The following is a 13,876-nucleotide window of genomic DNA, read 5'->3' as shown; positions in this document are numbered from 1 at the left end:
CTTAGGCCAGCTTTCCATCCGTCTGATGGAAAGCTGGGCTGCAACAAGCATCATAAACCACAAAGGCCTACTGCAGCCTCAGCATCCACGTCCATGTTTAGGCCAACCACCCTCCTCTCTAAGCTTTGCTGATGAACACAGCACATGTAAACGGATGATACGGAACATGCGTCTGTAACTATGTCACTTCATATATATATATATATATATACGAAATCCTACATTTTACAAAAGAAAAGAGGTTAGGCTTCACCATCTAATAGTATTAACTAGACTGTATGACGTCACTGAAGAAAGAAGTTGTGTATTAAGCCAAGAGTGGAAGAGAAGAGAAGAAGAGAACTTACCTTCTTCTGCTCTGGAAGAGGTTAACCTTAGGATACACACACACCATCTCAGTCACCAGACCTTACTTGTGGTGCACAAAATGACACACACACACACACACACACACACACACACACACACACACACACAACTCTGGCTATATACAGTGATACGATCGGCCACCCCATCAGCAAGCCGGTGTGGACTCTCTAAGCCTCAAACAAAGTTTGGTGTGCGCTGACCAAGACAGAGGGGACAAAAAAAGGAGAGAGTGGTGGAGGTGAAGAGGAGGGGTGGTTGGGGGGGGGGCAACGAAAAAAAGAAAAACGTGTGTGACCACCAAGCGAGGTTTAACTAATATGATTCAAGTTTAGCTTGAGCACTTCCCTGCCGCCCCCCAAGCTCATTCACTTGGGGATGCACACACACACACAGGCATGTACACAGTACACACACACACACACACACCATCGCGGCGGGTGAGAGAGAGGCACTGAGCTGGTTTTTGGAAAGCCCTTATTTTTCTCTGCTGTTCCGTCTGGCTGATGCTGCAGGACAGACAGGCGGCTCTACTCTTTCTATTGCTGTTTTTTTTTTTTTAATCTAGCTTCTTCTTGTTCCGTTTCTCCTTTCTTTACCGTCAACCATCCACACCCTCCTCCTGCCAACAGATGCCCCTTATAGGCACTCTGTCTGCGTGCGTGCGCGTGTGTGTGTGTGTGTGTGTGTCCGTCCATGTTGTCAGATAAAAGCCTGTATAAGAGCGTAAGATAAAGATTAGACTGTAAAAGTGTGAGTATGTGTGAACAAGTGACTGTGTGTGTGTGTGTGTGTGTGTGTGTGTGTGTGTGTGTGTGTGTGTGTGTGTGTGTGTGTGTGTGTGTGTGTGTGTGTGTGTGTGTGTGTGTGTGTGTGTGTGTGTGCGTGTGTGAGAGAGAAAGAGAGAGGAGTAAGACAGGATTCAATTTCTGTAGATGAGAGAGAGAGCTCTTCACAGACTGAGTGTAGTGAATGTGATTTGATGGTGATGCTGAGATGGGCTTTAGGCATACAAATGCTATTAGTCACTGGCAGTGTAAACCTGTTACTGCGCTTGCACACACACAATGGTATGTTTTAGCAACGTGTGTGAGACTGCGTTTCATCCAGTATACCCCCCCTGGAAGTAGACCCTTTTAAATCATCGCAGACATTTTGACGGGTAAAAGCAACTGAAGGTAATAACATTAATTGTGGGTGACGTGTTTCATTTAAGTGTCGCTGTGTGCCAGCATGTACAGATCCACTACAGTACTGTACAGCTAAACTCCATGCCAGCCTGCAGACGACCCAAGATGAAAAGCACACACCAACATGTACGATGGGGCCTCCGCCAGTTTACCATTCTTCAAAATGTATGTGAAAAAGGGTCTATAGTCTATACTATAGCATTAGCATGAAAGGGTCTATAGTCTATACTATAGCATTAGCATGAAGGGTCTATAGTCTATACTATAGCATTAGCATGAAGGGTCTATAGTCTATACTATAGCATTAGCATGAAAGTAGAATTCCAGGTTGAAGGTGATTAAGCAATGAAATGATGTAACAGAGCCTGTGACTAAATCTTAGAACTCCCTTACATCCATTTAAAACACATTTTGCGTGTTAGATTTCCATTACAATTAACGGGTTTGGGCATTTAAAATTAACGGGTTTGGGCATTTAAAATGAACGGGTTTGGGGGGGCACTATATTTTTACACCTGTCAGCAACGATTTGCTGGTGTAAATAAATAGAAGCTGTACAGGACTGATCCCCAGTAGAAGCCAGTCGTCTAACCTCATCTTCAAGCAGAGTTTAACACACAACAGGGCGAGGAGAGGAAAGACAGGAAGGAACCCAAAACCTACACCACTCCTAAAAAAAAAAAAAACGTCCTCGCCTTTAGCCCCTGCTTTCTTCTATGCAACACCACCTCCCTCTTTTTAAGACCCCTACCACCCCGCGCGGCCCCCGTCCGTGTGCAGACATGAGGTCAAGCTCCAAAGATCACAGAGGCCAGACGAGAGATAGAGAGAGATCCAAAATCCTTCTTTCCTCCCAAAGCCAGGCCAAACCTTGAGCCTCACTACCAACATCAAACCCCTCCTTTACCCTAGCGCTGTGTGTGTGTGTGTGTGTGTGTGTGTGTGTGTGTGTGTGTGTGTGTGTGTGTGTGTGTGTGTGTGTGTGTGTGTGTGTGTGTGTGTGTGTGTGTGTGTGTGTGAGCAGAAGCACTCTTGCAGAAACGTCAGCCCAGGGAAATTCAAATGAGCAAGAAACAGAAAGAGGGAGACAGAGAGAGAGCGCGCACGCACAATAGTGAGAAAATAGGATAAAAGATTGGGATGGGGGGGTGTTAGGTAGGGGGGGCTGAGGTTGAGAGAGTGAGAGCGAAAGAGAGAGAGAGAGACACTGTAAATGTTGCTGAGACTGCAGGTTAAGATAATGTTTAGATCTGGAGAGATTTGCAGAGAGCATTTTTATTCATTTTTTTCTGATTAATACTCACAAACCTCCCCCCTCTCCGCGTTGTTGTCTTTCCGTTTGTTTGTTTTTGGCATTAGCGTTACGACTGGTGTGTGTGTGTGTGTGTGTGTGTGTGTGTGTGTGTGTGTGTGTGTGTGTGTGTGTGTGTGTGTGTGTGTGTGTGTGTGTGTGTGCAATGCATGCATGCTGATTAGAATACAGTGGTTTAGAAACACAAATAGCCACACTCTCTCTCTCCCTCACACGCGCACGTACGCACACACACACGCATATCAATACACATGCACAAGTATGCACAAAGATTCTTGAAGACGCATCAAGGCAGCAAAGAATTGAGCACCTAATGTAGGGAATACTAATAGCATACAAATATGTAAACATACACACATACAGTATGTACACAACAATACGGCTTGTTCACAACGTACAGTGTGTGCTGCGTGCATTCTTTATCAATGCAGAATATGGAAGAAAAAGGATATCCCTTCCTTGCTTCCCATTTTCCCGGTAACGCGCATAAACCTGAGAGCATAACGGCTCAACAACGCACACATACAACACACAACAGTCGCTCACCACTGCAAACAGACACCACAGACAAGCTTGCACAGACAGTATGACTGCACTACCCTACATACTAGAGGTGTGCATTTGCACTGTCATCAGGTTCCACATTGATTCCACGATGCATTGCAATGCAATTCATCACATCTTTTCTAAATTATAGCAGAAAATGGCAAATATTTCATCAGTAAATACAAGCAGTCGGATATACTGAACAGCATTTTAAATTTAGAAATATATCCATCTATAAATGCTCTCTGTCTCTGTCTGTGTGTGTAATCCCCGTAACTCGGGAACCGTTCGCCCAACCGACTCGACCGTTCGCCCAACCGACTCGACCGTTCGCCCAACCAAATTCGACACACGTGTTCCACACCAGCACAGGGGGTGCAGTGGCCGGTGTCGAGACGGTCGGACCCACGGTTGTCCAGAACCGCCCCAAAAAGGCATCTGCACAGGGTCCATATATGGATTGGTCCGACATCATTCTGACGTCTGCATAATTGCATATACTCCATATTTGGGCATGCCTGACGAAAAACTCCATATATGGGCATAAAAAGGGACACAGACATAATATCTGGGTGGGGCATGCATTTCCAACTTGCATCGTTCCAAGTAGGCCAGTGCCCAACGGGCACCGCTGTAGAGGCTCCAACGCATAATATCTGGGTGGGGCATGCATTTCCAACTTGCATGGTTCCAAGTAAGCCAGTGCCCAACGGGCACGGCTGTAGAGGCCCCATGGGCACCGCTCTAGTTAAATATAATATTATATACAGTATAATAATTATATTTAGGCTTTGATTATGTCACATTGCTGCATTCCCTCCACAGCCAATGTCCACAGCAATGCATCACGAATCGTGATGCATTGCCGAATCGATTCTTTTTGACACCACTGCTACACACAGACACACAAACACACATACCTATTGTATTGTTATCAGCTCCCTCCAAGTTGAGCGAGATGCTCTGATCTCCTTCCTGGTTCCCGCTCCCCAGGATCATCCAGTTTTCAAGTCCATCTGACGATGATTCGGAATCAGACACTGATCCAGATCGTTCCGATTCAGATTCTGCTGCCGAGTCCTCAGAGTCCAGAACCACTATCGGCTCCAGACTGGAACTGCTCTTCCTTTTCTGGAGGATCTAAAAACAACCATAAAGAAAATATACCATTTCATGGATATTGATTAGTTATTTTCCAGCTGTTTTCCAAATTTGTGGAAATGCTTTAATAGTGACTGATCACAGTTTCACACTGTGAGCAAATAAAACAATGCTCTCAATTGAAAGGCAGATATTTTAATCTACAAGCACACGCCTTTCTAGTTTCCTTCATACAGAATGGTTGGCTGCTGCTAAACTTTTATGAGCAGCATTGCCGAACGCCTGATTTTTGCTCCGTCGTCGTGTTGTATGACGGTGGGGCATGCAAAATATAGCCAATCTACAAATTCACACTGCCTCACGGATGCAACGTGTAAGCTTGTAGATCGGCTATTTTGCATGACACCGTTGGAAATCGAAGTATAAATCGTGCTTCACGGGAGCTTATCACACGCAAACATATGTCTACCTATTACTGGAGTGTCACTGCTTGCTAGTGCAGCTACTGTCCAGGTAACTGCCCTTGCCCATCAGAGACAAGAACAGTAGTGGTTTCTAGCAGTATTAATCCATTGAGACCTGGAACGCATCCATGTCACGTTTGCGTTTAACCACATTAACCATTAACCCATTTTGGGGCGGGAACCCCTTTTGGTGTTTTAAACATTGATATAATTTAGCTATTGAAAAATAGCAGATCTACAAGCTCATAGCGCGCCACCGAGTGGCGCGCTATGAACTTGTAGGTCTGCTATTTTTGAAAAATCGTTAAAATGTGCCTCAAATCTTTCCGAAAATTGTCATGATTTAGAAAACTTTTTTTTTTTTTTAATTTCGACGTGAGGCCTGAATGGGTTAACTGAACTGGCACAAAATGCCCCGTATAAAGTATAGACACAAGCTGAAGCTTTGATGGCAAGTGAAAAGGCAGGATCAGTGTGACCACAAAAGGAATCGGAAAGTTACATTGCAGATTTAAAAAGATAGATACCCATATTATTTTGCCAAAGGATAGGAGTACATTGCTGCCACAAGTTTGGGCTATTTTACAAAGAAATGCCACAAATCATGAACCAAACGTCCACTCCACCTTAGTGACCCCACATTTGAATCACGTGTGGAGAGTGTTGGCATCATCAACACTGAGCCAAAAGCAATTCCATTTTCATCCATAGGGGGAGCCGCAAATGCAATAAATGTAACCGTTTGTTGCATAAACATGGTTTTTGGGGGATAAATCCCCTCCGAATTACTTACACATGATCACAGGGGTGACTTGACATTGTAATTGGCTAGCAAAATTAGTGGGGGGGGGGGGGCTGTTTCTCCGAAGGCGTCGAGGCAATTTCCCCAGAATTGCATCTTTAAACCAACTTGAGCGGTGCCCGTTGGAAATGCATGCCCAACCCAATTTGTATGTCTGTGTCCCTTTTATGCCCATATATGTAGTTCTTTGTCAGGCATGCCCAAATATGGAGTCTATGCAGATGTCAGAACATATTTGTGAACAGGCCAGAACAGGCCAGCTCCATATATGGAGTGTGGGCAGGGGCCCTGTCCAGAGCCCGGGCAGAGGCCTTTTGTGGTTTCAGGTAGGACAACTACTCATTGACAAGTAGCCCTGCCTGAAGCTCATATACCACGTATCAACCTTGCAAGAACGTGACCGTAAGATTCCCCCTTAGCTGGGCAGTAGTTCACTGGTTTGCATCCTGGGAATTGCAATGACCTGGCTCTCTCTGCCAGTACAGTAGATGAAGAACACAAAACTTGACAGCTTTAATTATTTTTCGTCCATATTACATGTTCAAATTACAAGTTACCAAGTAACATTAGCAGATCTTTTTGATAAATGGCATTCATACGGTTAATGATCTACTGGTGTATATAATAATGGCTTTCAAAGTACATCCGGCTAATAACAAGTTATCATGACTAAAACTGGTGTTAGGTATCAATACGGTCACTGTATGAAGGAAGAATGTGCAGTGATCCATCCCATGAGTGACACTGACAAGTTAACACCAGAAGTGCTCAGAGAGTGTCTGACTGACTGTCCGTTGCTGACTTTGCTCAAATTGGACCCAATGCTACATCACATAACTGCATTTCAATTTGTCTTGTTATAAAGTAGAATACTTTTGCTCGCTTACTGTTTGACATTGTGGAACATTCCTTGAGAGTCAAAGTACGGTGAAAGTGTTTGTTGTTCAGAAAAGTTGAGACTGAGCGGGCTGTACTTCTGACATGTACCCACTACCCGGCAGACAGTGAATATACCCCTAGTTGTTGTTTTTGCCAAACACAAGTGAAGTGAAATGCAACAAAGCATGATGCGTTTGGCTGTGACTGTGAGAATAAATTTGGTTTCTCTGGTGGTAGAGTATTTGTCAGTGCTCAGCAGTATCGATGTACTCAAAATATATATTAAATATTTCTACACGCAGGTCGGAAAATAGCCCACCTGAGAAACTGTCTCATCATAACCTTAATCGTCACATCCCTATTTTGGGAACAATTAAAAAATATATACACAATAAAATAACTGTATCTACTAAGATCGGCTATTTTCACTATTCGTCATTCGGTTTTGTATAGATAATGCTAAGTGGTTAACCCATTCTGGGCACCGTGGGCGGGAACCCTTTTTGGTGTTTTAACTAAGCATTATGTTATACTTTAGCTATTGAAAAATAGCAGATCTACAAGGTCATAGCGCGCCACGAGTGGCGTGCTACGAGCTTGTAGGTCTGCTATTTTTGAAAAATCGTGAAAATGTGGCACAAATTTTGAATATACATTATTTCAGCGCGAACGTTTTTTTTATTTCGACTGTATGACGTGTGGGAACGTCATACATAATCCAACCGACGGGTTGCTAGGACGTGTAATGTACACACGTCCTAGCACATTTTCATTGATATTAAACGAACTTTTTTGAGTTGGCCTCCAATACTCCATACTCCTTGCTCTTCGCACATCCGCGGTCCCGTTCACTTCCCCGTTTACCGCTGCAGAAAGAATCCCTCGTATCTCCTAATCTAGGGAGCTCTCCGTGGTTTTGATCAGATGGATATACTAAGCTCTTCATTTCTGACTTCTGACCTGCCTCTCGTTCAAAATATGAACGCGAGGGATCATCGAGCTAATTTATCGTAACGATAGCAAGGTAAGCAAGCAAAGATATGTCTCCCGTTTTTTGTCCGGAACAGAGTAAAAGCGGCCATATCTTCCCGGCACCCCGAAAAATCCTGGCGCTGATTGTGTTAACATTTAATCGTTATGAAAACACATGCATTGCACAGTGCACACACACATCGATTAAAATAAAGGTCTCTTCCTACCCGTTGGGATGGAAAAAGTGGTCTTGAGTTTGACGTACGACCCTTGAGGATGCATACCCCATCGTCTGTATCGGTCTCTGAGATGGTGATATCTTCAGGACTTGAGTCAATGACAATGACCTCCTTAAACGCTGATGACGACAACCGCCGCCTTTCATCATCACCTTGTTGTACCACCTTCTGCTTTTTTCTTTTCTTCTCACGCAGCTCTGCATGTCCCTTGTGGGGTTTCCGTTGTCCACCCTCATCATGTGACACGGGCAGGTTTTCCTCCAAGCCGTTATGCTCGCCAACGCCATCTCCGGTTTTCTCCATCACCTCGAGTTGCTGCCCAACGTCCTTTCCCTTCTCCTCCGTTCCTTCGTCCAGTTCTCCGTCCTCATTGTCCCCCAACTCTCTGGCGATGGAGGAGTAGTGGAGTTGGCTGTAGAGCTGGAACTCGAGCTCACTGTTAACGTCTGACCCCTCAGAATCCTCCGCCTCCTTGTACAGCTCATCCTCCAACTCACTCCAGTCCTGGTAACCCCGATACATTGCCACGGAACACCCCGAGGGCACAAGCACGCATGTACTCGCATACGCACACACACATACACGCACACGCGCACACACACACAAGGGGATATGGCAACTTCAGCCAGCCACGGTGTCCTGCAAGGTTAGAAGAGACAAGAGACAAACATACAGTAAAGTTAGGGTATTAATGTTCCCAACAACTACCCTTCAAAAATAAAGATGCTATTACATAACAGAAATCTCTCTCTTCCTATTGACACACAATGTGACTGATGTTGACACAATGTGTTAACATCATCAGTCAAAATTCAAATGCTCCGGGGCACGGTAGCACGGTAGTCGGTAGTGCTGTCGCCTCACAGCTAGAAGGTCCTGGGTTCGATTCCTGCTGGGGACGCTGTGGGCGCTGGGGGCGTGTTCTCTCCTCTGCGTCATCAGTGCCCATACCCGAGGCGAGGTACCCTCACAAAAAAACATGCAGTAATCCTGGTCTCTAAGCTACCTCCCCCTGGTCAGCCGGGGCGCCTGATGGAGGGGAAAGGAACTGGTCGGAATAACGTGTTCCTTCCACGCGCTACGTCCGGCCGGGGAAACTCCCCCTGTCAGGTGAAAAGAAGCAGCTTGGACTCCTCATGCATAGAAGGAAGCATGAGGTCAGTCCGCTGCCCCACCAGGTTGGCAGAGGAAGTGTAGCGCCCAGGAATACATTAGATAATTGACACTGGGTGAAAAAATGGGTTGCAAAATTGTGGGATAAAAGTTAGAATTCTTTTTTAAATAAAATGCTCAGCATAAACTTGATATCCATTGCCATGTCAGCCACAATCAATTTTGGGGCCTGTCACCGTCAATCTAGCCTTGCTTAATGTCAGACCATTAGGAAACAAATTGATTTCTTCTGAAACCTGGTGAAACAGAAATAGAAGTGCAGCTATTCTGATTGAGTCCCCCTAATTTCAACTCGACAGGTGATATGAGAGCAAACAGCTATCATTTGGATATTTCACTTTCTGTTCTATTGAAATAATAATCTTGAAGCTGCCTGCACTATGTAACTTGCCTCTTCTACCCTGGATTTGAACAAGCTAATAGAGCTGTTGGACGAGTTTCCCAAAGAGGGTGTTTCTAGAAGACGCCTCTTTCAAAATAGGCTACGATGTACCATAAGCACGCATGTAAGCTCACTAAGATGTAGGAGAGCCCTAGAAATCGATGCCAGACTTAACCGTTTGTTTCACGCAACTTCCTTATAAGGCGCTTGCAAATGAAGTATGGCTGTAACAAGTGGGATTGTACTGGCCAGTCAATAAAATAATGCTGACAATTAACTAGCTTTAAGAGCTGTTGATGGTAACTGTGAGTGCCAAATCCACTGTTCTACCACTCTTTTTTCCCATCATCTATATATCATTACTCACATGGATTCAGGGATTTAATAGCAGAGCTGTTCCTTCAGCCTATAAAATCTCCTCATTCACTCCAGACATCTTGTTGAAATATCATCTCGCTTGGTCTTTTTTATAGTGAGTTGGGCTGCCCAAAGCCAACTCTCTCTCTCTGTCTCAATGCGAGAGAGAACATGATCGAGTACCGATACCAACTATCGGTACATCTCTACTGATGACATTGCTTAAATTCTTTGACTGACTTTGGATGTTACATAGACATAAAGACAAATGGAGTTATGAATCTGTAACCCATGATTTATAATTGGTTGCATACCGTGTGCATTTAAAATAGAAGATTTACAATCTCCCCGCAGTGCGGAGAAGAAGTATCCCTGAGGGCTTTCTGACAGAAAAGGAGGCCCCCGAAGGCATAGGTTAATGCATAGTTTTGTGAGGTTACGGTCAGGGTAAGGTTTGGTTTAGATATAGTTGCAAATGTGGGCAAGGAAGTAGTTGGACCGATAGACTTGAACACAGCCCAGGCGGTGGCGTAACCGTCTGGGCACCCGACTGGTAATCCAGTCGCAGTGTGCCGCGGGTTCGACTCCCGAGCCCGACACGGCCTTTACTGCATGTCTTCCCCCATCTCTCTCCCGTTTCCTGTCAGCCTACTGTCTGTCCCTTCAAAAACCAATAAAAGGCGTAAGCCGCAAAAAAATATCTTTAAAAAAAAAAAGACTTGAACACAAGGAAGAACAAGTGAGAACTTGGCGGGACTGCCTTGAGGGGACTCGGGGGACTTCTCCCCTGTGTCCGTAGTGAAACGCATTGTGATCTTGAAGATTGGGAATGTTCAATGCACGACATCTGCGTGCTACCAAGTTTAACTCAGGCTTAATTTATTTGATAAATCTAAAATGGGCTACATCACCTACAGTACATAAAATAGAACATATATAAGTTTTCATTTTGCCAATCTCTCCCTCACTTAAAAGTTAAACACGTGCACACACACACACACACACCCACTGTGCCACCACAGCCCATTGCCCTAACTATCCCTTCATGTCTGTGCCATGATGGTTGGAGATGATTGGCTCCCAGACCACAGAGACCCCATGGAAAACGCCATGCTGGGCAGTCACAAGCAGTCCACAAGGGAATAAGGACAAAGGCCTGTCTGTCTGTCTGTCTATCTGCCTGCCTTGCCTGCTTGCCTCTCTGGTCAAAGACTAGGGGAAGAAATAGCTGGGACGTGTACATACACATTGTACCCAGTTTTAGTGACAGTGTTCCAGCCCCTCAACATACAAGGGGAGGTCATGGACATGTGGTCTCCAAGAGTACATGAGGATCCCAATGGAAACAAGCCGAAACTGTACTGCCCCGTGCCTGTCATTGCAAACTGTTAATAAAGTGTTCAATCAATCAAAAAAAAACATTGCACAGTGATATTTGTGTGGTGCAGGCTACTCATAACAATGTGGATTAAACCATTACAGCAGGATGACATAATATACAGAACGTAAATAAATAGACAGCCTGACTGAAATGATAACACTCGTGACAAGCATGACTAAACGCTACACCAACATGAATAAATAGCAACATTCACGGTCTACCAGCATGTTATTCTTCTGTCATATTGCTTTCTAATAGCCTGGTTAGTGTTAGCTACAAGCTAACTAGCTTGCAGACTGCATGTTGCAGACATTGCACAAACTTTTACCTCGAGCGTCAGCTTTCAACCCAACTAGGGCACATTGGAACAACGGACCATACACCCAGACTGTCCCAATCAGTGTGAGTAATATTATAATTACAGACATGGTCCTTCTCGGCTAACATGTGTTCCTCATATCTATCCACGTGTTTATAGGCAAAGCAGCCGGGTATTTGTAAACAAAGAAACAATGTCATCCTAAACACAGATGATGCGAACGCCAGACGTTGGTGTTTGACGCACAACAGCGGGTCCACGTTGGTCACGTCTCATATTCAGCACTGATATGAATAAACTCACCTTTACATGAAGTGTAATGTACACAGATTTCAGAGTTGGTGGGTTGGTGAAGAGGCAGGAGATCATGGACAACAGCTTCCGGGCTTGCCGTCGCAAAATGGGTTGGCCGACCGTAAAGTATCACAGTGTGTTGTTCATGTTCAGAGCAGAGCCTGGTTCAAAGCTTCAAAGCAGAATCACTGCTGAGTGCTGGCCCAAAAAAGTAGCCTACAAGTAGGCTAAAAGTCAAAATGTACTTGAATAAAAGTTTTCAATTTTGTCACTCAATGTTGTCACTCTATTTGTTTCGTCACGTCACGTCATATATTGTGCCCAGGGTCTCGTGACATCAATTATGACATCATCAGGGATGATAGTAAATCAGGGATCATATTATAGTAAATGCGACCTGCTGTCGCAAATTCGCAATTAAGCCCATATATGGAGATCCCTGATGTCATTAGTATATGGATATGTCAGAACTTGTTCTGACATTCCATATGTTGATCCTTCCCAATCCATCCTTCATCTTCGATGTCTCCCTTTTGACTGATACCTGTCCATTTAAACTCTAGACGGGCCTTCCCCAATTTGTGCAGCCATGCCCGGCAGCAGGCGAAAACTAGAGTTCTCAACAGGCCCGACAATTAAGGCCCGGCCCTACCTGGGCCCTCATCAAACCCTGTACACTCAAGACACTGCCACCGCTGCCACCCTTAGATCTCCATATATGGACCTCGCCCTTTAGGGCGAGGTCGCTTCTCGCCCCCAGGCGTCTTACTGGTATAGCCTAGATTAGAAGACCATTGGTTTAAAAAAATCATACCTGTGTGAAATGAGGGGCGCTCTTGTCATCGTACATCAATTTATGTTAGCGACATTTGACATTGCTACATAAGGTACATATAGACCCTTATTGGCCACACGCTCCCACCAACATGTGATTGGTTAGCCGATTTGCTTGTTTACATGCAAAGTAAGTTTTCCCTTCAATGTCAATACAATAATACATCATATTTAGCGGAATTATCAGCTCTTATCATCATACATCATCATGCATCATCTCATACTGGCCAATCAGAATGCCTGTTGCCTGTGAATGGTTAGCTGATTTGCTCGTTTACATATGACGTAAATTTTCCCTTCAATATCAATGGCGTTTAATGTTTTGATATGACGTTTAATTTACGTCATATTTAGCGGAATTCTGATGTAATTTCTCCATTCAATGGAAAATATTGAGACGTGTGGGGGCAAGATTTAGCGGACATTTGACCTGAATTCCCCTTTCATTGTCAATGGCAAAATTTTAGATGTGTGGGGACAAAAGCTGTTTATAGAATGGGCTAGCGGCCCTTAAAAATGAAAATAAAAATCAGGCCTAGATATTACATCTAGATCTATCTATCTATCTATCTATCTATCTATCTATCTATCTATCTATCTAGTATCTATCTATCTAGTATCTATCTATCTATCTATCTATCTATCTATCTATCTATCTCTATCTATCTATCTATCTATCTATCTCTCTATCTATCTATCTATCTATCTATCTATCTATCTATCTATCTCTATCTATCTATCTATCTATCTATCTATCTATCTATCTATCTATCTATCTATCTATCTATCTATCTCTATCTATCTATCTATCTATCTATCTATCTATCTATCTATCTATCTATCTCTCTATCTATCTATCTATCTATCTATCTATCTCTATCTATCTATCTATCTATCTATCTATCTATCTATCTATCTATCTATCTATCTATCTATCTATCTCTCTCTCTCTCTATCTCTCTATCTATCTATCTCTCTATCTATCTATCTATCTATCTATCTATCTATCTATCTATCTATCTATCTATCTATCTATCTATCTATCTATCTATCTATCTATCTATCTATCTATCTCTATCTATCTATCTATCTATCTATCTATCTATCTATCTATCTATCTATCTATCTATCTATCTATCTATCTATCTATCTCTATCTATCTATCTATCTATCTATCTATCTCTCTATCTATCTATCTATCTCTCTATCTATCTATCTATCTATCTATCTCTCTATCTATCTCTCTATCTCTCTATCTATCTATC

At 43.6% G+C, this 13,876-nt stretch overlaps 1 protein-coding gene across 2 annotated transcripts in view; it reads right to left on the bottom strand.

Moving 5' to 3' along the window:
• The window catches only part of zcchc7 (zinc finger, CCHC domain containing 7), a 72,295-nt gene extending 60,306 nt beyond the window's left edge, over positions 1-11,989 (bottom strand). Inside the window, exons 1-3 of one of the 2 annotated variants that reach the window (XM_079498852.1) lie at positions 11,787-11,989; positions 7,860-8,510; positions 4,335-4,554 (exon numbers count right to left, since the gene is read on the bottom strand). In XM_079498852.1, the coding sequence (XP_079354978.1) occupies positions 4,335-4,554; positions 7,860-8,393 (754 nt within the window). In that variant the 5' untranslated portion in view covers positions 8,394-8,510; positions 11,787-11,989. Of the gene's footprint in view, positions 1-4,334; positions 4,555-7,859; positions 8,511-11,492; positions 11,619-11,786 lie in introns of those variants that run through there. The other variant, XM_079498853.1, reaches the window with a different exon arrangement.
• Positions 11,990-13,876: the final 1,887 nt, after the last annotated feature.

Source organism: Electrona antarctica (assembly GCF_951216825.1).
Source record: "Electrona antarctica genome assembly, chromosome: 4".
Classification (NCBI taxonomy): domain Eukaryota; kingdom Metazoa; phylum Chordata; class Actinopteri; order Myctophiformes; family Myctophidae; genus Electrona; species Electrona antarctica.
Note: the sequence above shows the minus strand (reverse complement) of the source record. Positions and strands in the feature narration are given on the sequence as shown.